Source organism: Odontesthes bonariensis, chromosome 22, assembly GCF_027942865.1.
Source record: "Odontesthes bonariensis isolate fOdoBon6 chromosome 22, fOdoBon6.hap1, whole genome shotgun sequence".
Lineage (NCBI taxonomy): Eukaryota > Metazoa > Chordata > Actinopteri > Atheriniformes > Atherinopsidae > Odontesthes > Odontesthes bonariensis.
The window spans coordinates 32,385,024-32,409,954 of NC_134527.1; the positions used below are offsets into that span (position 1 = coordinate 32,385,024).

Consider the following 24,931-nt stretch of genomic DNA (forward strand, 5'->3'; position numbering starts at 1 on the left):
TGGTTGTAGCATTACACCTTCAGTTGTGTTTAAAGGAGAACTGCGGTATTTTCAACATTAAGCCTCTTTTATGAGTCGTCTGCAATGTTTTAGAACCCCCCTCACCGTTTTTTTGATGTTTACTGCTGTCTCCGATATTTGCCTAATTTTAATTCTTCTCAACCTGCTTCAGAATGGCAAGTCATGTGCATGTCCAAAAAGGTCCGTAAAAGCACCATAAACGTCCGTTTTCAAAATCATCAACTCACCGGAGTGGTTACTGGTGTGCACTGGTAATCCATATCAAATTTCGTGGCGAAAAGTTGCTTCTGTCGTGTTTTATTTGGCAGCTCGTTCATGCTCGCACTATTTTCTTAGTGGTGGCGGAGTAATATCAACGAACATCCAGTACAAATATATACATTTTGTCTATGTACAGTAAAAATGCTTGTAAAATTGGTAAGGAGTTTTTTTTTTAAATTACGTGTTTAATTAAGTGTTTGAACATGATGTGACGTGAAATGTATACACATTACCTTACCAAAACAGGGAATTGTGTGCAAGGGTTTTGGACAAATACTTGGCCCCTCTATGAACACTATGGCCCCTTACTCAGAAATATCCTAGATCCGCCATTGCGTAGACGCCTCATAAACTGACGCTGCCTGTTGGAGCTGACGTATCAGCGCGGCCGCCATCTTGGATGGGTCTCCAATGCCCCCACATTGCATTTATTTCCACTGAGGATGGTGTATATCCCCAACTACAATGATCATAACTCCCCGAATATTTACCGGATTTTCACACAGTTTGCTTTGTTACAAACGACAGAGATTTAGTTATGATACAGGACGCTGTCACACATTAAAAATACGTCCTTTCATTCTGAATCACTTTGTATTATGCTCTTTAACAAGGTAGGCTATGGCATATTGATAAATGTATAAATTAATCTAAATATAGATTTTATATTTGAATAAAGAAACAAGTTTGATTGTTCATTTGAATTTATTTCTCCCTCTCTCTCACACACACGACCCTTCTGTAACACGTATACATACAAGCTCCCATATAGGATTCAAGGATTTTTTTATTTGCATTCCTAAAACAAAATTTTGTTGTTACTCAAGAACAACAGACAAAACAACAACAATGAAGAAAATAAAGTGTCATGAATAAAAATAAATAAATAAAGTGTTGAGTAGTAAAAACAGTTCTAAAAATATTAGAAAAAGATATATACAGTTCTAAAAATGGTGGAAGTAACACTGAGTAATTGATGCAGTATACATACTATAACATTGCACATTTATACTGTACCAGCCATTTATACTGTATACAGTACATCTTTTTTTAAAAGCCTAGAAAAATAAGCGTTATAATTCCAGGTCATTCCAGCGTTACACTACACTGTTAGGCTTGCAACTGGGGCTGGGAAGCTGGAACCCTTGAAAAATAATTGTTTTGCGCAGCTTCTCGCATACGCTGGCTCTCTGTAACTTCAGGGTAGTTAATTTTGCAATGTGGTGCAGCCTTACTTTGTGAAATACAGACACCACAAATGACACCTATCAAAATCACCAGGCTTGAAGTGCTCACTACAGAGCTTTGACGGCTCAGTCCCAACAAAATCCTCCCGTCTTATAGCAACTTCTCTTTGCCTCCTCAGGCCTGTATCACTGGGAAACCTTCAAAATATGAAGAAGGAAAAAAGCAGCAAGAGACGATGAGAGAGAGTACTGATAAAGGTTGTTTTCTGTTTGTGTCCTGTGTAAATTCTGGCTTTGGTTTTTCAGTCCTTAGTTTAATTTTATAGATTCAGTTTGTATTCCATGTATGTTACTTATTTACTTTTGTAGTTACTTTTCATACTTGATTTAGTTTAAGTTGCCCTGTTCTTGTCCATGTGCACCTTTTCCCTGTTAATCACTCACCTGCTGTCCTAACTCATCAGCCCTCTCCAGCCACCAGTCATTTGCCACTTTGTAGTTGTTCTGTACACTTTGAGTCTCTGGCTCTGATGCTGCTGCCTCAACTAATGGTGCAAATGATTGCACTCTCCGCCACAGACTTATGGGAGATATGTAATATTTTGGTGTATATATTGAAGGACCCAAGCTTTCCTAAGAAGTCTGCTTTCCCACGTCTTGGAGACAGCCTCGGTGTTACATTTCCAGGTGAACTCCCAGGTATCTGCAGTTGTCCATCACTTCCACCTCTTCTCCCAGGATGCCTATAGTGTTTATCTTACACCTGTTCCTTAAATCTACAATCACATATTTTGTTTTGTTCATATTCAAGATGAGGGGATTGTTACTCCATCATGATACGTGATTGCCCAGTTCTCTCCACTCAGCTTCTTGTCCATTACTGATCCATCATTGAGTTGTACTGAAAATCTGAGGTGTACAGAGTGAGGAGAAATGGTGACAGTAAAGCCCCCTGTGGTGCTGCTGACCAACTTCTCAGACACTCTGAATAGTTGAATGGAAAATGAATTGGAGCAGACACCTCCTCTCCTCTCCTCTCCTCTCCTCTCCTCTCCTCTCCTCTCCTCTCCTCTCCTCTCCTCTCCTCTCCTCTTAACATTAACACACATTAACCTAAAGAACATTTTCTTAATGACTTGTAGAATCATCTAATTTTAACCTAATCATTTAGTCAGGAGGGTATTTTTATCTAGAATTTTTTCTCATGATACACCCTTATCCTGGAACCTGGACCTGTATGCTGAGCAGGTCACATGATGCTCAATGACCTCAAAGCAATGAAGAGGAAAATAGAGCTTGAAATAAAATTGAAATTGAAATAAATTCACATAAACCTTACATATTGGACTGTTTAAAAATATTTAATCTCAGAAAAAATTACATTTAACACATTTGATACTTCTTTTTCTTGTCTCGTGCATTTCTTGGACAGTGTTAGTGTTGTATGGATGGGTAGTCAAGTGTACCATTTCTTGTGTGGAGCCTGAAGGCAGCATTGCTCGTGACGTAGCAGAAGGAAGAAGACAAACAAAGATGGCGGCCGGACAGCAGTGGGTGTTGGTGGAAATGGTACAGGCATTTTATGAGGTAAGATTTCTCTTTTCTTCAATTCCGTCGAGTAGAAATATTTCCTCACGTTAACTAGCAGATAGCTGGTATTTTCAGCCACAACAGTTTGTGTGTTAAATCTGTTCAAAGTAGTTAGTAGTGAAGTTTTTAAGCGCGTGCGGTCCGCAGCCCAGCCGGTCATTTGTCTAATTTGTGCCTCCTCGTGCCTCTTCGTCTCCTCTGTTCTCCGTCCTTCTGCCTGAGACCCGGAAATCAATCTCAGCAAAACGTATGAAAGGATTTTCGGATTTCTAAAATGCGCCGATAGGAGGCTGCAGGAGGAGACTCTAGCGAGGACAGAGCGGTGTATCCAATGCGGAAGTGTCTTCAGGACCCGGAACGCCCGAAAGGGGCATGACGCACACGGGTACTAACGACTTTAATGCTAATTCCACAAAAACAGTCCAATGCAGTTCTATGGTGCAACAACCAGTGGTCAGATGATGCCCCGGTTGATAGACGGACCCTTTGGAAGTGCCAGCAAAGATCATGGACATCTTCAGGGACACCTGTGAAGGGCTGACCTGCTGGACAGCCCATGAAGAGCAACTCACAGATGCCTTTGAATTGCCCAGGGGAAAGAGGAAGAGATGACTGCTATTGCCCCTCCTGTTCCTGGTGGCAAAAGACTGGATCATGAAAACATCCACCGTCTAGAAACAAAATAGTATCCAGTGGAGATACACAATCCTGACACCGAAGATGACCTGCCCCCTCTGGCCCTCCTCTGGCCCTCCTCCTGTTCCTCCTGTCCCTCCTATGTCCCCCCTGGCCCTCCTCTGTCCCTCCTGTCCCAAACCCATGAACGGATGAAGAAAGACCCCCGTGGGAGCAGACGCCTGAGCACAACTGGGCCCACAGAAGTGTGCAGAGCTGAAGGCCAGCCCTTCTGATGATGCACGATAGTCTGAAGCAGGGTGCTGATGGGGAATCTTTTCGGACCTAACAGAACAGGGGGCTGCTTGCTGATGGGGAATCTTTTCGGACCTAACAGAACAGGGGGCTGCTTGCTGAAGGCAGAAAGAGGAGCTGAATGCAGCTCCAGAGCTAAAGAAGACTCTTTGTTGCTGTTCTGGAAAGTGAAAAATGCCAAAGTAGTTCCCTCTCTGCTGCTTTTATGCCCCATGCCCGGTCCTGTCGCTCCCCCACATCCATCCAGTCCTCCTCCCAGCTGGTGGCTCAAACTATATTTTGTGGTATATTTTTCTGGGATGGCCAGATACATTAGCTGTTGTCTGTTTGTGCTGAGGGATCTATGAATCAACTTAAAAAGTGGAATGTTCATCATAGAGATGAAGATCATTGAAGTGAAATGATCCAACTTTCAGATGGTTTTATGTCTGAGGTGGGAATGTTTGTCTAACCCATTCAGACAGCTTAGCTTAGCATTCAGACAGCTTAGCGTGACGTTAGCATGCCGAGTCGATGATGGACGACTGCGATCACCACTGAGTTGGCTTCTTCTTGTGTATTCTAACTATGTTGCTTGTCTATGCCCCCATGGAAATGGGCTGTATCTGGATTTCTCTTGAGTGGACATCCAACTGATCCTCATGCCTGTGCTTTTCCCAGGCTCCTGCATACCACCTGATTCTGGAGGGGATCCTGATATTGTGGATCATCAGGCTTTTGTTCTCCAAGACCTACAAACTTCATGAGACTTACAAACTAACAGAGAAGGTAAGCTGGACCCAATGAAAAACACACGTTGTAGTGCCTGTGTCTCCAAACAGCTGTCACATGGGTCTGAATTCCAGGAAAAGGAGGACCTGATTGAGGAGTGGCAGCCAGAGCCTCTTGTGCCCCCAGTTTCCAGAGACCACCCCTCCCTAAACTATGATGTTGTCACAGGGTAAAACACACATGAAGGCATTTTCATGTCATTTTCTTTTTGACTTAAACATTCCTGACTGAACTTGATTTCTTTGAAGCTTAACATGACATTATATAGCATTCTGACCAAAGACCATGTGCTCTCTGTGATGGAGCACAGTCATTGTGGTTTTACTGGTGATATTGTACAGCACAGTATCACTCTTACTGGTTGGGATTGGGGCTTTGAGCGCTTCAGTGTTTAACACTTTTTCTTTACAGACCACCCAGCCACAAAATCATAATCAATGGAAAAGAGTGCCTCAACTTTGCTTCTTTTAACTTCTTGGGTCTCCTCGACAATGAGCGTGTTAAGGTCTGAATCCATTTTTTTAATCATTACTCTTCATTAAATCAGTCTTTGGAACACTGAATGGATTCTCTTTTTTTGTCCTTCATAGCAAAAGGCTTTGGCGTCACTGAAAAAGTATGGCGTTGGTACATGTGGTCCAAGAGGCTTCTATGGGACGTTTGGTGAGTGAAAAGTTCCACTTTCTTTCTCCATTAACTAAAGGTGTGAAAATGGCTTGATTTCAAGATAAATGACTGTAGATGTGGATGACTCAATTGATGGAACATAATTAAGACAAATTCATATGACATGATTGTTAATTGGTGATTTCTCCAGCCTTAGCAGAACAATAAAGGTTAACATATCATTGCATTATCTTCAACTCCTAAGAAAAGGAAAAGGTTGTCATGATACTAAAGTTTCAAACCTGATACCCACACCAAGAAAGATCTTGGATACTTGATGCCATTGTAGGTGCCATCGAGACGGAAACAACGAATGAAGAGGCACAAGATGTCCTCAGACCAACAGTTTCCACTCGCTGCTCTGTTGGCTCAAAGCTCTTCTGAAATCATCTTCAATGAAACCAGCTCCTCCTATTCATATTTGTTCAAAATAAACTTATAACAGAATTAATCCAATTTTTTTGTTTTATTTTAAAGAAAAAAAACATACTGTTGAAAATGGAGGCCAACACAGTAAATGTGTTGTATGATGCTAACATGAAAGACAATACCAAACAACAGGCATATGGTCTGACAACACAGCGTCACACATCTGCAAACGGGAGATAAAACGAGGTCAGAACTGGTCCGGTTCCTGTGTCGACATTAAAAGAATCAATAAGTCCTTCACCAAAGCTTTGTCAGGACAACAAACATGTATGTAAAAATCACCCACAATAAGATCATATTTAGGCATGACTTCAGCTAAAAGCTTGGAAAAAGGTTAGTCTTTCGGTCAGTTACTAGGCACAGTATGGGTTTATAGTGACCAACTTCAAATGGAAGAAGTCCGAAGCTGGAGAATGATGATGACGGAGAAGTCTGCTTCCATTTGTAAACCTCTTCAGAAACGGGCGATATTCCTCCTCCTCGTCCTGACATTCACGGGAAGTTGAAATAACAGCAATCTGGAGGCAACGATTCATAAAAAATGCTGGTGTCACCGGCATTCATCCTGGTCTCTGTCACGCAGAGAAAGTCCAAGTGAAGAAATCCTTAAGGATTAAAGTCTTGTTAGATGCTGAGCTAGCGTTCAGCAGGCCAAACCTGACAGCCCGAGGAACCTGCCAGAGAGGCCGCAGGTTCCCAGCTTCCTAATTACATTATATTGTGGGCAGCCACTCACAGCACCCGGGGTGCCTTGCTCAAGGGCACCATGGCCTCCAGCTGTCAGTTTCACCAATTTTTTTTTTGAGCAGAGAGAGTGGGAGTTGAACCCCCAACCCTCCGGTTATTGGACGAGCCACTAACCAGGTTGGGAGCGAGGGTGCACTGTGGCACATTCCTGGTGCTGTGAGAGTAGCAGTAGTTCTTGAGCTGGATTTGGACCTGGAGTATTGTTTCTTATCATTCTGCTACTTGGGAGTTGCTGCACGGTATCCTTTATTCTGCTGGGAGAAACGGAGAAGACGACAAAACAACGAAATCCTTTATTTGGTGTAATAGTCTGAAGGAACAAAAAAGTCCAATCTTTCTTCTGATACCATTATTCTATCTTATTTTATTTTTTTGAATGAACTGTGTCCTCTCTCCCCCAGATGTTCATCTGGAGCTGGAGAGCCGTCTTGCCAATTTCATGAAAACGGAAGAGGCCATAATCTATTCATATGGCTTTGCAACCATTGCCAGTGCAATCCCTGCCTACTCCAAGAGAGGGGACATAATCTTTGTGTGAGTGCTGTCTCTACTAAATGTTCAGAGCAGCATGAAACTGTTTCTGTCTCTGAAAACTGAGTGGGACTCAATTGCTCTTTGCTCAAAGGTTTGATGTTTTTAGTTCTATGCTCGGTTCCCAGGGACGAAGCAGCCTGTTTCTCTGTCCAGAAGGGTCTTCAGGCGTCCCGCAGCTTCATCAAATACTTCAAACACAATGACATGGAGGACCTGGAGAGGTTGCTGAAGGAGCAGGAGCTGGAGGACCAGAAGGTTAGTTCAGCCTCACGCAGTTTAAGAGTGTCTCCGTGCACTCTGCTGTCAGGCTTGTGAAGCAGAGCTGCATCTTTCTAATAATCTTTTCATTCGCTTATTAATGAATGCTGTATCTCCCTTGTACCAATATGCCCCGTTTTCATTGCAGAATCCTCGGAAAGCTCGAGTGACGCGGAAGTTCATTGTTGTGGAGGGACTGTACATCAATACTGCAGACATTTGTCCTCTGCCTGAATTGGTAAATTCCAAACAAATCCGCCTCTGAAGCTGCTTCTTCCACTTCATTACAAACTCAATGCCCTTTCTGGATGCGCTGAGCTAACTTACCATCCAGCAGAAGGGGCTGGGAGGGGCCTGTGAAAAGGCATCAATCCAGTTTTGGTTATTGTTGGGGCTCCTTACGGAGTGTGCAACAGAAAAAACTCAGAATACTTTGTTACTTTCTGTTTTCCTGATTATTTTTCATGTGAAAATAACCAAATTAAGGAAATGGTTCAAATTACTTTTGTCTGTGAATTCCAACCCAGCATCTGGAGCCAAGGAGGCTGAATCCGGGCCAGTTTATTTGTTGCACAGTAACACACATTGTGCCACATTGCTTCATGATGTGTTTCAACATTTCCTCCAGCAGTTGGAGTAGTTGCTGTGATTAAATGTTCATCACATCCAAAAGGCATGCGTGTGAACAGCAGTTCCCTGTATGTGTCGGGTGAAGTCCGTGCTGTGCCTGAACGTCTGCTCCAACACTCACAGAACGATCTGATGAAAGCATGATTCCACCATCATATTTCCCACATGCACCTGCTCTGTCTCCAGGTGAAGCTCAAGTACAAATACAAGGTGCGGCTCTTTCTGGAGGAGAGCATGTCTTTCGGTGTGTTGGGAGAACGTGGCAAAGGGGTCACAGAGCACTTTGGGGTCAATGTGAGTACAGTCAATTTTTAATAAAAATTCAAATCTCACAAAAGGCCAACGTAGGGTGGTCTGTTGGCTTTTCTTCCGCTACGCTACGGTGTCAGTCTCTGGCTTAACTCTTCCTTTTCTGTAATAGTTCAGTTCTGATTTATAGTAATGTCACTAATGAGAATCCTTTGTTAAATCTCATCAAACAGCACGTCTTCAGCATTAAGATTGATTGAACAGTTGTTCACATCTGAGAGTAGATTTGTTCCTGCTTTCTGGAATATTAATGCCATTTCACTGCCTGGCACAGATGGATGACATTGACCTGATCAGTGCCAACATGGAGAACGCAGTGGCTTCAATTGGAGGCTTTTGCTGTGGACGTTCCTTTGTCATCGACCATCAGGTGAATGCCACACATATTCTGACGGAGCAGGTCGGTCATTTGATCCTCCAGTCTGCTTCTTGAAGTGAACTCCTAATCTGTGTTTCAAACTGTTGCATGATCTGTTATTATTGTGTTATCACTCCAGTGATGGTCCCTAAGTGGAGCCAATCAGCCATGCTTCTTTTGCAGCAGCTTTTCTAAAATCATCTCTTAGAATTCGGAGTCATTTGCTCATACTTTTCCTGGATGGAATCTATGATATATTGCATTAAACAAAAAGTTCAAATGAAGGAGTACTCTATCCTTTTAAGAAAGTATCCAAAAATGATTTCATGAGGTGTGATTGATTCAGAGCACACAACCCTTGGTATTAAGCTAATCTTATTAAACAGCATTAAAACTCTCCACTGGTGGTTCAGCTGGGTTGAAAAGAAGCTGATTAGAACTTTTCTGCAGGGACTTTAACAGCTGCTAAAGTCAGGTTCACATTGTGAAATTCAAATGCAACTTTCAAGCAGTCAACAAATGTTAGATGTCACAAAAGGGCGCACATCTATGTTACCGACATCTGAGGCAAATCCGTGTTTGATTGGCAGCCACCCACCTGGCACGTTGGGTGAGCTTGGGCTGGAAACAGACTTGCTGTTAGCTCTGCATACGCGTGTTTTATCAGAGCTGCCTCGTGGATCCTACATGAGTTTGGTGCGTCGGCTGTGCGTGTCCTCAGAAATGAACATTCTACACTTAGGGGGACGAATGTGAGTGAGAGGTGCCTCCGACTGCCCCAGCTGAGACCAGTGGGAGGGGAGTTTAGGCCCAAGTCAATACTTCCGCTTTTTATGTCGTGCAACAAGTGTGCAACAACAATGATGGAGAGCATGGTGAAGAAACTACAGGACTACAGTCTGCTTTGGGTAAATAAAGATCACCCAGGCCTCTTTGATGTTACAAATATGCAACCTAAGAAACGGTAGCTGTGAAGAGAAACTGTCAGTTCTCCTGAACAACCTGGTGACAAAGACCAGGACCTCCAGGCTTTAAACATTTTCAGTTTAAAGATGAGAGCGACTCGTCTGCATGAACGATGGAGATGAGTCAGCCGAGTCGGGTAAAGTCTACAGACACATTATGTTTGTAGACTTTATGTGAACAATACAATAATCTGATGACACTGAAAACCTTTTGCTGTGTACCTGCTTTAAAGCTGATTACTTTAATAGGGTGAATTTAGTTGAGCATGGATTCAGTAACAGTAAACTCTTATTGTTATTATCAGTTCTTATTCTATAAAAACTATTGCCTTGTGTCTTTTAGCGTCTGTCAGGCCAGGGCTACTGCTTCTCTGCCTCCCTGCCTCCGATGCTGGCTGCTGCTGCCATTGAGGCTCTTAACATCATGGAGGAGGATCCAGGTACAAGATCTGTTTTTAACTGCTACTTCCTGAATGCACCCTCCAGGTTCAGGGATGTTTACTGGCCTTAAAGGGGAAGTTCGGTTCTTTAAACCTGGACCTTATTTCTGGCATAAAATCTGTTCATCTGCTCACAGATAACAGTTTGGTGAAAGTCGGCGTCCTTTGAAAGATATTTAGATGACTGGAGATCAGTGTATATCCATATAACGGGAGAGAACAGAGACAATACAGCCTCTGAATAAGGCATTATCTGCCTTTATTTCTCCACTATTTTAAGACCAATGAATGAATGAATGCGTACTATTGCACTGTTAGCTCAGAGCTGCCGTGGTGTTGTTATCGGGGGGCTTATAGGGAGCTTTCTACACGTGTCATCTGCGAGTGATGCTGCAGCACAGCTCATTCACTCCGGTAAGGACGTCCATCGTCCATCGTACTCAAAGTCGTGGTCAGAATCTGATAAATATCCTGCCATGTTGCACAACACTAGCAGCAGCAAACTCGGTGTGAAGTTAGCGACTGTCACAGAGCATGGAGTGAATGAGCTGTGCGATGATGTCATCCCAGTAGATGCGTGTGTAGAAAGCCCCCTATAAGCCCCCGATATATGGATATACGCGGATCTCCAGTGATCTAAATATCTTCCGAAGGACGCCGACTTTCACCAAACTGTTATTGGTGAGTAGATGAAGGTATTTATGCCAGAGATAAGGTCCAGGTTTAAAAACACCGAACTTCTCCTTTAACTGTTAGATGCTACGTGAGACGGGCCACTCTTTTCCATTTTGAGTTCCTGCTCAGAAGTTTTAATTGAGCTGCATTTTCAAATGTTTCACTGTTTTCTTTTCTGTAGATATTTTCACTGTCCTGAGAGAAAAGTGCAAGCATGTTTACAAGGCCTTACAGGGGTAAGTTCATGTGCACTTTGGTATTTCTTTGCATTTTTAAAAGCCTCTTCCTCAATGCACCTTTTGGGTGACTTTACCTACAGAGAGGTGCTTAAACTAGCTGCTCTTACAAAGTGGTACTGCCATAAAAAAAGAACTAAATTGCTATAAAGGTGAATTTACCGGAACTATGAAGCCACTGAAACATCATTCCTGACCTCTACAGACTACAGATTTAAAAAGCATCTTCACCTCTCATGAAGTGCTGTACATACAGTTTCCCCACTGGTCATTGCGGTGTCATCAGCTATATTCACCCCTTTTAAAATGAATGGTTTAATAATCCTTTTAAAGCTCAACCCTCTTGTTTAGATATTCTTATTGGCAGTCATTTATCCTTCTGCCTTTCTACTTTCTTTGGGAGGCAAAGGAGGGTATCAAATCCAATGAAAATTGGTCAGAATAAAACTGGTCCATTCTGATACGCTGGAGCCCTTCTCCTATAAGAGTGAATGAAGGTTCTTCCTGTAGGTAAAACTGTCTCACTGCTCTGGTCCTTACAGGCTGAAGAAGCCCCTGACTGAACATACTTTATTGATCACTAAGTTATACAGAAGGTGTGCAGTGTTGTCCATTCTACTTTTACAAGTCCCCAGCACAGACCCAGGCTGGGATCTTTGTCATCCCTGAAAATACACCCCGCACGTTTCGTTACACCTCCTGGTGGAACGATGGAAGTGTAGGAGCAAGCAAGAGGTCGTTGAAATCTCCACAGATTGTGGTAGCACTTTGTATTACAGCGCAGTGATGAAATGATAGTAATAGAGTAATGCTCTTGTTACGTACAGTGTTCTGTATGTCTTTTATGTATGTATGTTGCACATGTCTTGTGGTATGTAGTGTATTGTGTTCTGTTTTGTGGTGTTGGTTTGTGTTGCTGTTTTGTCTCCCCCTCCTGTTTCAATTATCTCACTTCACAGATGTGCACACCTGGTTTCAATTATCCAATCATTCAACCACACCTGATCCAGATCTTCAATCAGCCAGTCCCCTTTATATAGTCCCTTGTTTGTTTCCTGTGAGGAGGGGTGTTGCGTTGTGAGTTGGTGTTGCGTTGTGAGCTGTGGCAGAGCTCTAGTTAGGTCTTGTTTTGTCCGTTTATTCGACCCTTTTGTTTAAGCCTTAGTTATTACACCTTTGTTATATTATTAAATGTTAAACAGCCGACTTTAGTTCTTTTTTTCTCTTGTTAATTCTTTTGTTGGGTGTACAGGGACTTCGAGGATAGGTAAGATACCCTGGGGTCTACATATTACATCCACGTAAGTTTACCTTTTGTTAGAAACCCTAGGTAAGAGTGAGCACCACCCGCTGTACTTTTTGGGTGCTCAGCACCTGTAAAAGGGGGGTGGGGTTATGTTCTTTTTCATTTATTTGGTGCCACTGTAGTCCTCGTTGTTCCCTGTGTTACCATTTGTAAATAAATACTTTCTTTAATTGTTGATACGTTTCCTGATTTTGTGTGACTACACCCTCACCTACCCAAACCTGTTGCCTTATGTTGCGCCTTCCCACTCCGAGCCATTAGGGGGCGTAACATAAATTGGGGGCTCGTCCGGGATTTTTGATCCTATTAAGCAACTGGTTTGGTGAGTGTTGGTGTGTAGTGCACACGTCAAGTAGGCTTTTAGTGTTGGTTAGGTTTGTTAAGGCATTATGGCCACTTTTGATATTGAGGGTTTTCTCAGTGATCCTTCTGTGGAGCAGATTGACCGCTGTAGAAAGAAAGTGTGCCATTGCGGCACACTTTGAGTTTACTGTCTCACCTAGTTTAAAGAAAGCTGAACTGACGGAAGCTGTGGTGGGCATGCTGGTGCACAATAAGGTGCTTGGTATGGGCAGTGCTGCGACTGCTAGTGAGCCTGTTATTCCGACCCCTGTGTTGACTTCTAGTGCAGAGAAGGACATCAGGAAGGAAGAGGAAGCTGAGGTAGGGCTGGTTGAGGTAGCTGAGGTAGGGTTGGTTGAGGTTGAGGCGGTTCCTTTAGATGGGGTCTCTAATTTGGAGCTTAATCCTCCTCGCACTCCTCCCCCTCCTCACACTGTACCCCGGTTGTCTCCGCTATCCTTTCCAAGGATAAGCGATGATGCCCGCCATAGAGTGCGATTGGCACGTTTGGAATTTGAGGCACAAGAGAAGCAGAGAAATGCTGAGTATAGTCACCGCTTGGCTATTAGAAAAATGGAATTAGAAATAGAGGCAGACACCTCTTATCGTAGGATACAGCTAGAAGTAGCAGCAGAAAAAGAGGTGAATTTAAAGCGCCTAGAATTAGAAGCTGCTGCTAAAGCTGTTAGTGCAGCTCAATCTCAGGGTTCTAATAGGTCAGTAAATACTGATCCCTCTGCGGCTGCGGGTGGGTTTGATGTAAGCAGAAATGTACGCTTAGTACCTCAATTTCGGGAGACTGAAGTAGACTCGTATTTTAGTGCTTTTGCTCTAATGTAAAAATAATACTGTAAAAAATACTCTAATGATAATAAAAATGTAAAAAATGAGGTATTTATCATGTAATTACCTAAATAACAACTGGCAATAACTTTAGGATCTGTTACTCTGAAAAGGTTATGGAAATTTATTTGAAATAATCATGAATCACAGCTGCAAACTAAGAAATGACCTACTTAATTTACTTCAATTGAATTTCATGGTGGTCATTAAACCAATACCATCCAGAGGTATGGGGATCGTCTGATAACACCTTGGTTAGTTTCATGAATCATGGCTGCAAACTGACCCTTAGTGGTGGTAATATTATATTAAATCAAGCATTGAGGCATAATTGATTTGGAAATTAACTGAAAATGACTTTTTTTTTTTTTTTTAAACTAGTTCAGTTCATTTACTGAAATTTTCCTCCTGACAGAGGAGTGACTTTTTTGTTCTTCATTTTCTACCTACTCTACATCCACGACATCTCTTAAATGAGCTGCTCCTACATTCAAACGACATTACCATTGTCATTTATCAGATGTATCAGAGGAATCTGCAGAAAGATGGAAAGATGCAATCTAAACCAGCAGGAAAAAAATCTTAAAAAATGGAGGTTTTCACTTGGTTGATATGTCCATAAGGTGTTTATGTATTACAAGACGTTGCATGAGCCACCAGCGCTGGAAATGTCTGCTTTAAATCTGGAAATTACAACCCAGGCAAGGTCAAACAGCCTATGTGTTCCACATAGAACACTGAAGGAACCGATCCTGACTAAGTGTAATTGTGTGTGTTGTGTCTGATCATCTCCTTGGGACAGAATTCCAGGCCTGAGGTTGGTAGGAGTACCGTTTGCCCCAGCTCTTCACTTACAGCTGGAGAGAAGTTCAGGCTCCAGAGTGTCTGACATGCAGCTGCTCCGCAACATTGTAGATTATGTAAGTCCTCTCTGTTCCAGCTGATAATGACTTCTATCAGACACATGGCAATGATGATGGTAATGACCTTCATATAGCTATAATAAAGCTATAATAAATAAATGTATTTTCTACATTTCTCCAGTACTGGCAGCAGAACTGAGAGCAGTGGAGTGTATCAGTACTTTAAATGTTTAAACCAGATTATCCCTCTGTACCCTTAAAGTGGATATGACCTGAGCTTTTCCATTCATTTCATTTGTAATCTTGTGTTCCTCTAGATTAGTTTTGCAGACCTATTAACTCCAAAATGCTTTTTTGAGTTCTGAACCAAAGAGGGCTTTCTCTTGGTTGATTTTTTTAAGCATGACAACACATGAAAACTGAACTGCTGGTCTTCCCAGCCAAACCAACCATACACCACAGCATCTGCACCCAAACTGAATCCCTATCTCTTGCTCCATCAAAAGTAGCTAGAAACCCTTAAAGATCATCTTGCCTCTGTTGTTCGATCATGCCGCTTCGCATTGCTAAACATCAAAAAGATCAGGCCGTACCTAACCCAACATGCCACCCAGCTCCTGGTGCAGTCTATGGTCATCTCATGCCTTGACTACTGCAACGCTCTCCTAACTGGTCTCCTAACTGGTCTCCTAACTGGTCTCCCAGCCTGTGCTGTGAAACCTCTGCAGATGGTCCAGAACGCGGCGGCACGTCTGGTCTTCGGTCAGCCTAAAAGAGCACACATCACCCCTCTGTTCATTGAGCTCCACTGGCTACCCTTAGCCGCCTGCATCAAATTCAAGTCACTGATGTTAGCCTACAGAGTGCTTAATGGAACGGCTCTCATCTACTTGAATGCTCTTGCAAAGGCTTATGTCACAACTCGATCACTCCGGTCGTCACAGGATTGTCGTCTAGCAGTGCCTACACCACGCTGAAGACAATCCAGACTCTGTTCATGTGTCGTTCCACGATGGTGGAATGACCTACCAAGTGCTACCAGAACAGGGTACATATATTCAAGAAACTCTTGCAGACCCAGCTCTTCAGAGAGCATCTCTTATCCTAGCACTTACCCTGTACCTCCCTCTGTGTCTGCACTCTATCTCTACACTGTCACCTCTGACAGTCTGACTGGTGGTTTCCTACTATGTAGCTTATAGTTAGCTTTGATGGTAGCTGTAATGTTATATCCTCATTTGTAAGTCGCTTTGGATAAAAGCGTCTGCTAAATGCAGAAACATAACTTAAACATAAACATGAGATCCAGATATGAGGTTTGAACTGTGACGTGTGAATGAAAAGGTTGTAGAAAAAAGCCTTTATTTTTTTAGCTTCAGATGACATTTAAGGTGATAATACATCATTTTAACACTGCAGATAAGCCAGAAAACATGGAGGAGCATGCCATGGGGCCTTTAATGTCACAAGGCCAAAGACCAAACCATCATTAGTGTGCTCTTTATTTTTATAAATGGCACACGTCATAGTTCTCACTGAAACGCTGATGCAATCCTACATTAAACATAAGAGTTTACCTAGTTTGTAACTAAGTTTCCATGATTTTTCTATCAGTGCTTGGAAAGACACGTGGCTCTGACTGTTGCTCGGTACCTGGAGAAAGAAGAGCGCTTCCTCCCCCCTCCCAGGTAAGGGTCTTTAACACGCAGGTGACGCAAGTAATCAGTCATGTCCTCCAGTGCATGCATATCTAAACTGCATCAGTCCACCACTGAAAGTAGTCCCAGGGAGTTTCTGGTAATGTGAGCTGGAGTCCTGCTGTGAGGGATGTCAAAGTGAAGACATTGAGACCAACACAATGAACAGTGAATATCTGTAAATAATCCAGATGAATTTATATTCTTCTTTTCTCCAAAGAAATCATGCAAAAGAAGAGACAATGGTACATAAGAACTACATACAAATGTGAGAACATGTCTGCCATGTCCAGCCCAGACAGGTTAACACCAGAAGGTGAAAATTTAACATTGTCCCATGTGTTCTCAGTATCAGAGTGGTGGTCACCATCAAACAGACAGATGACGACATCCAGAAGGTTGTGTCTTGTGTCAGAGAGGCAGCTTTAGTCCTCCTCAAATGACGGGGAGCAGCCATCACTGGACCTTCAGCAGCCATCACTGCACCTTCAGCAGCCATCACTGCACCTTCAGCAGCCATCACTGGACCTTCAGCAGCCATCACTGCACCTTCAGCAGCCATCACTGCACCTTCAGCAGCCATCACTGCACCTTCAGCAGCCATCACTGCACCTTCAGCAGCCATCACTGCACCTTCAGCAGGAGTGCTGTCCGTTTCCTGGAAAATAAATGAGGGGAACACTCCCAGCAGACAAACTGAGGATCTCTACTAACAGACACGTGTCCTGGCCATGCCTTGGTTTGCCTTTTCATAACCCCCCCTTTTTTTGTATTTGTTTGTATTTTATTTATCTTGGACTGACAAACTCATCCTGTATGTATAATTTGTTGTACTTTGTCAGGTTGGACCTTTTGCCTGTGACCTTAATCACTGATAAAGATAAACCTTCCACAGACCAAATGACTTGATTCTTTTTGTACTGACCAAAGAGGAGACTTTGTTCTCTTTGTTTGTCTACAGACGACTAGTACATGAGCTGTGTACTATGATGCTGTTATGTGACCCGTTAATATTTAGTGAAAATATTGTTACTCTGGCATGATTTATTCTGATGGAATGTCTTTTATGAAGGGCTGTGTGTGTTTATGACCACCTTACTCTTAATAAAAGTATCTGATTAAAATGTGTTGTCATTGAGTTAAAGCAACTATGTGCTTCTGACTTGTTTTCAAGTACAAAGACTTTTCTCATGGACATTCCAGGGCCTGAAACTGCCTCAGATATCATGTATGGCTGCCAATAATTAGGAAAAAGGCAGCAAAAAGTTCAGGCAGGTGGTACCAGGCAGACATGAATGATGGAGAGCAGGCAGTGCAGTTTGGGAAAGATGTTGCTGAGGGACTGGATAGAATAGATAAATCAGAGCTTCCAGGAAAGTTGAAGCTGTGGTGTCTGCAGTTTGGATTGTTTCCTAGGTTGATGTGGCCACTGTCTGTGTATGAGATTCCATTATCTGTTGCAGAAAAAATGGAAAGATTAGTTAGTTTTTACATTAGGAAGTGGCTAGGTGTTCCTAGATGCTTATGTACTGTGGCACTGTATGGGAAAGGCATACTCCAGCTCCCAGTATCTAGTCTAGTAGAGGAGTTTAAATGTACTAAAGTTAGGACAGAGCTCCTGTTAGCTGGGAGTAAAGATGTGGTAGTTAGTAAGGTGGTTCCAAACCCAACCAAGGGGAGGAAGTGGAAACCAAGAATGGCAGCTCAGGAGGTAGAAGCAACTCTTAGACATGCAGAGATTGTGGGTAATGTGCAAATAGGTCGGGGAGGCTTGGGGCTTGGCCCAGGCAAACCAGTGTGGAGTAGAGCAGGTCCCAAGGAGAAGAGAAAGCTAGTTGTTGAGCAGGTTCGTAGACAGGAGGAAATGTTAAGGGGCACAAAGGCAGTGGCTCAGGCTAAGCAGGGACGGTGGGTGAATTGGGAAGGTGTAGAGAAGAAAAAGCTTAGTTGGAAAGAGCTGTGGAGTATGGAGGAAAGGAGTATAAGATTTTTGATAGGGGCAACAAATGATGTATTGCCAACTCCCCAGAACCTAAAACTCTGGGTAAATGGAGACCCGTTATGTTCGTTATGTTCAGGTACTGCAACTCTAAGGTATATTTTGTCAGGTTGTAAGGTTAGTCTGTCACAAGGCCGGTATACGTGGCGACATGACCAAGTATTAAGAAGCTTAGCTGCAGGTATAGAAGATAAACGAAGGCAGGTAAACTTAGGAGGGTCTAAGGTGAAGAGAGTTGCAATTCAGTTTGTTCAAGAGGGGGAGAAAGTTAATAAGACAATAAGGAGGCAAGTGATTGCCTTGGGAGATTGTGATTGGGAGATGCAGGTAGATTTAGGAAATAAGCTTGTTGTTCCCCAGGAAATAGCCTCTACAAATCTAAGGCCTGATATAGTCTTGTGGTCTAGGAGTAGAATGAGAGTCTATTTCATAGAGCCGACTGTTCCTTGGGAGGAATTAGTAGCAGAAGCATATGAAAGGAAAAAGCTTAGATATGTAGAGTTAGGGGCAGAAGCAGAGCAGCGAGGATGGAAAGTTAGGATATGTCCAGTGGAAGTAGGATGTAGAGGATTTGTTGCAAAGTCTGTTGTCTCATTGTTGAGGGAGCTGGGTGTAAGTGGACAGAATGTGAGGAAAATAGTGAAGGAAGTGTCAGATGAGGCAGTAAAGTCCAATGTGTGGATTTGAATTAGAAGATGCAATAGCAGCTGGGGGCCCAGCAGGGGGAGCACTTAGGGTAAACAGACTTTTGGAAGAAGGAAAGAAGAAGTTCAGGATATTTTTAAGTGGAGGGTGTGGCCCATGTGAGCCTTTTGAAACCAGGCGGCCATTTTAGGTGAGTTGGGTTGTATGGCTTTGTTTTTGCTGCCATTTTTAGTGATTATAGGACTGTTCAGGTGAGTTTGTCTGCTGAATCTGCTAGTGTGTGCCTCCACCTCTGGCACCCTCTATACTTTCATTACCCCCTACCCAAACCAGGGTTTGAATCCCGTCCATCCATCCATCCATCCATCCATCCATCCATCCATCCATCCATCCATCAGCTTCTCCGGGGATCGGGTCGCGGGGGCAGCAGCTTGAGCAGAGAAACCCAGACGTCCCTGTCCCCGGCCACTTCCTCCAGCTCTTCTGGGGGGACCCCGAGGCGTTCCCAGGCCAGCCGAGAGACATAGTCTCTCCAACGTGTCGTGGGTCTTCCCCGGGGCCTCCTCCCAGTGGGACGGGCCCGGAACACCTCACCAGGGAGGCATCCAGGAGGCATCCTAACCAGATGCCCGAGCCACCTCATCTGACTCCTCTCGATTTTCCTCTCGGGTTTGAATCCCATTCCTACTTATCTTTACCTCTTCTATTTCTACCCCTACCTGAACCAGGGTTTGCATCCCCACCCCGCTGTGACTGGGGTGCAGTTGGTGAGAGGCTGAGGTAGCTTGTGGCTGTGGAAAAAAAAAAGATGGTTGTTGTGGTGTAGTTCAGAGCCCTGTGCTTTACCGTCCTCAGAGCAGCTCTGCCTTCATTATATTCTGTTTTACGTAGGTGCACCAGATTAAAAACACCATTTCATCAAAGTTTATGGAACTTTTCTAATGAACTAAAACACATAAATAAAACTTTTCCCTCAGAACATTTCATTCATCCCATTCACATCCTCCCACATTCTGCACCTCACACTCACTCTTCAATTCAATTTATTTATATAGAGCCAAATTACAACAAATGTCATCTCAAGGCACTTCAATGATATAGTGACACTCTTCTTTCCATCTATGAGAACATGTTTGGATCAGTGTATTTAGCAGGTATTGGGTTTACAGGGTGGGTTTGAAACCTGATATGAAATCACTCATCATGAAGTAATCAGCTGTGAAAAAATCTTTCTTTCAACTTCTGCACTCTGCTCTCTGTTTCAAAGATCTCTTTTCTCACACAAACACAGCACCCTCTGAAAAAGTACTTCCACAATCTTTCATTTACATCAACTTCCATAAACCTTTAAGGCTAAGGGACGGCTCTCTCCCTCAAGCCCAGCCCAAACCTACCGAGAACATCAAAAAAATCTCTCACTCTTCTCGATCGAAAGCCTTTTCAACATCTGATGAGACAGCAAGGACCCCTTTCTTTGTACTATGTGTGAACTTATCTGTTTTTTACAAATCCCATCAGTTTTGACAACATTTTGCAATCAGCACCAAGCAATTGCCTCCACCTCTGGCACCCTCTATACTTTCATTACCCCCTACCCGAACCAGGGTTTGCATCCCCACCCCGCTGTGACTGGGGTGCAGTTGGTGAGAGGCTGGGGTAGCTTGTGGTTGTGGAAAAAAAGATGGTTGTTGTGGTGTGAGGAGCAGTGATGGCTGGCATTAGGGGGGTGACTCTGGGACGCCAGTGATCACTCTCTAGCCTCCTGGAGGTGTCGTGGGCCCAACTAGACGAAACACTGATGAAAGGAGGTTCCCACCTGATGACCCCAATGACATGTTGGTCAGCACTGCTCACTGGTCTATATCATAGGGATTATAGGGAATTATTCAATGAGTCTGGTCCTTTTTATTTTTTTCCTTTAGCACAAGTTTCTTGTGTTGAATCCAACTACAAGTTTCTGAGCATAAAAAGAAATCGTGACAAAATGGAATCATTTCCCTGTTGCACAATACTTTTTTTTTCCTTTCTTATGGGTGTTTTCAGAGGATTCACAAAGGCAGTCAGGGATCTCCTCAAGTTGCACATGGGTTGGGAAATGATATCTTCAGAGTTGGAGGTGGAGGTGGAGAATGGACATCTCTCCAGACTACAAAGGCTCTCCTGACTTTACAGACTTCAGCAGCGATGTGCACATCTGTTGCAAAGTGTCGATTGATCTTGGCAGGATATTCTCACTCTACACCGCATTTGTACTCAGCTGAGGAAAAATTACGTTATTGTTTTTTTTCTCTCCTTCCAGAATGATTGTGGCTCATTTCTATGAATTTAGGTTCATGTGCATGGTGTGTGACTCTGTTTTAGCTCAACAATATGGTCAATAAAACATGGTCAGATAAAAATGTATCTTGGTTTATGTGTGCTTTCAGCTTACAATTGTTTGATTTGGTACTGTATAACATTTTCTGTCAAAGTCAGCAGATGATAAAACAGAATTAAATCTTAAAATGATAATTGCTAATAGCCATCAATGCTGGACAAGAATTAATCATCAATTGTTACTCTTTAAAAAGAAAACTATTCTATTTGGTAAAGTATTTTGGTTGGAGGTGAAATGAGAAAAGAAGAGCACGTATTAGGCTGACAACAGCAGAGCAGGTACAAGTCTTAAGGCTGGGCAGGCACCAACTGGCTGACCATGGAGGCACAGACATGCAGGACTGCAGCGTCACATGCACTCTGCTCGTCCTGTTAAACTGATTTCAACAACTAAGAATAAATCTTTTGGGAAGGTTGACTCGTGGGCTTTCTGATGCTGCAACCATTTCAAATAGAACACAGGAAAGCTACCATTGTACGTGTCCAGCTTTGAGAATCCCTTATTGAGATTTTAGACACGGTAGTGTCTCCGTGATCCTCAGGTCTGCCAATGTAATACAGAAGCCATAGCTCTGAGAAATTTTTCATTTCGCTTTATTTGTGGGGCAGGGGATCGCTTCATACTGTGTGAGGATTTGTTTTGTTGTCAGTTGCTCCAGCTTTACTTTTTGAGCTAAAAGTTATCCTGGACAACATGCAAATGTTACAATTTGTCCTATTTTTTGATGAAAAAATTAATCTTGCTTTAGGGTGACAAAGTAACACTGAACACCAAAACAATGTTACTCCTCTTACAGAAAACGTACTAAACCCAAAGACACAGCATGTAGATGATGGACGTTCTCCGGGTAAGAAACCTTCTCTTCCAAGCAGCCTGATGCTGTTCTTAACTGGCCACGCCTGTGCGCTGCCCCCTGCTGGCGTAGGAAGTAACTGGGCCTTGTAATGCAGATACAGTTTTTGTTTATGCATGTATGTATTTTTTACTAACTGATTAATTAACAAAGTTATTTCATTAGAAATGATCATTTGTAATTCAAATGTGAAAGAATAAATCAGAAACATTTTTCTTAAGATCAGATTTATTGTCATGCATACACACAAAATGTCTCCTCTGCTTTAACCCATCCAGGTGGCACCTGTTCAACACACACATGCACATGCACAGGGTCACACACTCAGAGACAGATGCCGTACACTGGAGTGCTGGGCAGCCACTCACAGCCCAGGGAGCAAGGGGGCACAGTGCCTTGCTCAAGGGCACCTTGGCTTGGCTGTGACAAGAAGGTGGACTGCCACCCCTCCAGCTGTCAGTTTCAGCAATCTTTTTGGGTGGGGAGAGTGGGAATGGAACCACCAACCTTCCAGTTATTGGACGATCGACTGAGCCACGGCCGCCCCAATTTACGTTTTGAAACACAAGTTACAAAACTAGACAGATTTACAAAATCTCTGAAAAAAAGAAAGAAAAAAATATATAATGATACAATGACTTGTACAAATATCTATAAATAATAATACTTATAATAATCTATAGTAAATGTAGGAAGACAATGATAAGAAATAATTCTGTACTTGGCCTCTCCCACTATCTATGCCACTGAGCTGAGCAGCTGCTGTGTGATAACCCTAACCCTGTGTGGGCACATTCAGACACATGAAGAAGTCTGTGTTAGTTTAAATAGGCTTAATTATTTAACAGAACATGATATAGATGAGAAGACATTTATGTGTGTGAAAACAGCGTTATGTTGGAGATAAAACAACTGCACAGTGAAATAGCCACTTGGCACCCATCAAAATTTCTTTGGAAATGTTTTAGTTCTTCTACGAACATTGATGTCAATTCAAAAGAAAGTTGTGATTTAATAAATCATCAGCACTTCCTTCATGTCCAAGGCAAAGCAAAGCAGCACCGTCTCACGATGTTTGTGTCGTGTCTCACTGATGCTGAAGGATCAGCCGCAGAGCTTTAACCTGCTGCCTGCTCCCATACAGGCAGTCACCTTTCCAAAGGAATATTCAGTCAAACATGCTCAGGGACCTGAATCCTGACGCTGCTCCTGCTCGAGGTGGGGACAGCTGGGGCCCCGGGGCCCATCTTACACCCTGTCCCTGTGCAGAGGGAATAGAACACGTGCATTTGGTGGTAAAGTTTGTTTTACTGTGAACTTCTGAACTTACTGAGCGCAGTGAAACTGATTCCAACATGCAGAAACACAGGCTCACATTGTCTCAGCTCCCTGCCCAAACTGAACCAAACAGCTTTTTGGGATCGACTTATTGTCGCAGAGAATTTACACCTGATGAAAATGGATGTTTATGGGGAAGTTTGTTATGTGCCCAGAGAAGGCCGTGTAGCAGGATCTCTGAATAAGCCATCAGGGTGCACATCTGGGGAGCTGCTTTCTGCACACGGAATTAGTTCCAGATGTTCGCAGATGAAGAAACAAAAGAATGAGTCCAGCTGCCTGGCCCGGCTCTGGGGCTTTTACAGGCGGCAGGTAGGACTCCCTGCTTCAGTCTATAGATGGGGCCCTCGACTCAACGTTGCTGCACACCGAGCGTGCGTGTGAGCGTTCCCGTGCGTTCCTCTTTTCCCCGTGAGGACAGTGGTCAGTGGATCAGCGGCCGCGCGGATGAACGCGCCTTTGTTTTTCCCGGAGAATCCACAGCTGTCCCGCACCTTCATGTCGGACTCCTGAACGCGCAATTTCACTCTGAGTCCGGCTGCTGAGAGGAAAAGCGAGAAGAGAGGATCCAGCTGCTGAGGAAAAGAGAAAAGAGAGGATCCAGCTGCTGGGAGGAAAGCAAGAGAGCGGATCCAGCGGCGGCAGAAAAGTTTTGGGAGTGAGACGCAGCGCCATGGCCCCCTTCCTGCTGAGCGTCCTCTGGGTGCTTCTCTGCTCCCCCAGTGGAAGATGTAACGGTGAGTGTTTGAGCCTCCACAGCCGCCGCGCACAGCGCGCAGCCGGGAGGAAAGCAGAGCTTCGTGGCTTCGCTTTTCCACGGATGGCGCTTTAATCTGTTGCTTGGCTTGAGTTGTGCTGCACGTTGCTTCCGCAGAAAATGTTCCCAATCTGAGAGCCAGAGCCCAAGAGTGTCTGCTTCTTTCTTCAGCTCATATCGTGTTACCTGGAACTATTTGTCTTTTTGCATTTAATCCTGATCATTCCCATGTTTAAAAGGTGCAGGGCTGGGGGGGCTCTGCTCCCTCTGCAGAAGTCTGGGACCACTTAAACACTCTTTGTCCTTTTTCAGCCTGTTGACATGTGTTCCTGCAGCTCATAAAAAGCTGCCTGTGTCACACTCAAAGGACCTCTGTGTCCTTGTCATGTTAATTGAATGCATAGCTCGAGGTAATCCCGCGTCTTTGTTAGTCATGCTAATTCGGGGGGGGGGGGGGGGTCCCAGCTCTCAGGATTTACCATTTGTTAATAAGTGGAGGATGGGGGTGGGGTACAGGGCCTGAATAATCAGCACCTATACTGCTGCTCCCTCCTGGACCCGCAGCCAGCAGTTCTTTACTTTGAGACCAGTACCAGCCCCAAACTGTGACCAGTACCACCGAAGGTCTCCTGACTTCTTCCAACTCTTAAATAGGGACGGACCATGGATGAATGGGTCAGTTTTTACCATGTGGAAGCTTTCATGCCTTAAATATACAACCCCAGTTCCAAAGAAGTTGGGATACTCTATAAACAATAAAAAACAGAACACAATGATTTGCAAAAAACATTTTTTTATTAATAGAACAGAGAAAACATATCCAAAGTTGAATGAAATACAATTTACCATTTCATGAAAAATATTAGCTTATTTTAAATTTGATAGGAGCAACACTTCCTAAAAA

The 24,931-nt window shown here is 43.5% G+C and overlaps 2 protein-coding genes across 2 annotated transcripts in view; both read left to right on the forward strand.

Moving 5' to 3' along the window:
* The first annotated feature begins 2,978 nt into the window (after positions 1-2,978).
* On the forward strand, positions 2,979-17,182 carry sptlc1 (serine palmitoyltransferase, long chain base subunit 1). Its single transcript, XM_075455524.1, has 15 exons — positions 2,979-3,056; positions 4,650-4,757; positions 4,835-4,929; positions 5,172-5,265; positions 5,351-5,423; positions 7,004-7,136; positions 7,262-7,391; positions 7,543-7,632; positions 8,211-8,318; positions 8,608-8,703; positions 10,000-10,096; positions 10,953-11,007; positions 14,301-14,418; positions 15,976-16,049; positions 16,408-17,182. Exons 1-15 carry the CDS (start codon positions 3,003-3,005, stop codon positions 16,499-16,501), a joined length of 1,419 nt encoding a protein of 472 aa, XP_075311639.1. The 5' UTR covers positions 2,979-3,002; the 3' UTR covers positions 16,502-17,182.
* A 6,408-nt stretch (positions 17,183-23,590) lies between these two features.
* ror2 (receptor tyrosine kinase-like orphan receptor 2) overlaps positions 23,591-24,931 on the forward strand; it is a 71,888-nt gene continuing 70,547 nt past the window's right edge. Inside the window, exon 1 of the mRNA XM_075455821.1 lies at positions 23,591-24,007. Within this exon, the coding sequence (XP_075311936.1) occupies positions 23,944-24,007 (64 nt within the window). The 5' untranslated portion in view covers positions 23,591-23,943. The remainder of the gene's footprint in view (positions 24,008-24,931) is intronic.

Bases quoted from the DNA above. Each gene is read 5' to 3' on its own strand.
- sptlc1 (XM_075455524.1), top strand. From the start codon at position 3,003: ATGGCGGCCGGACAGCAGTGGGTGTTGGTGGAAATGGTACAGGCATTT. The intron at 3,057-4,649 runs GTAAGATTTCTC...TGCTTTTCCCAG, and splicing joins TGGTACAGGCATTTTATGAG to GCTCCTGCATACCACCTGAT. The intron at 7,392-7,542 runs GTTAGTTCAGCC...TTTTCATTGCAG, and splicing joins AGGAGCTGGAGGACCAGAAG to AATCCTCGGAAAGCTCGAGT.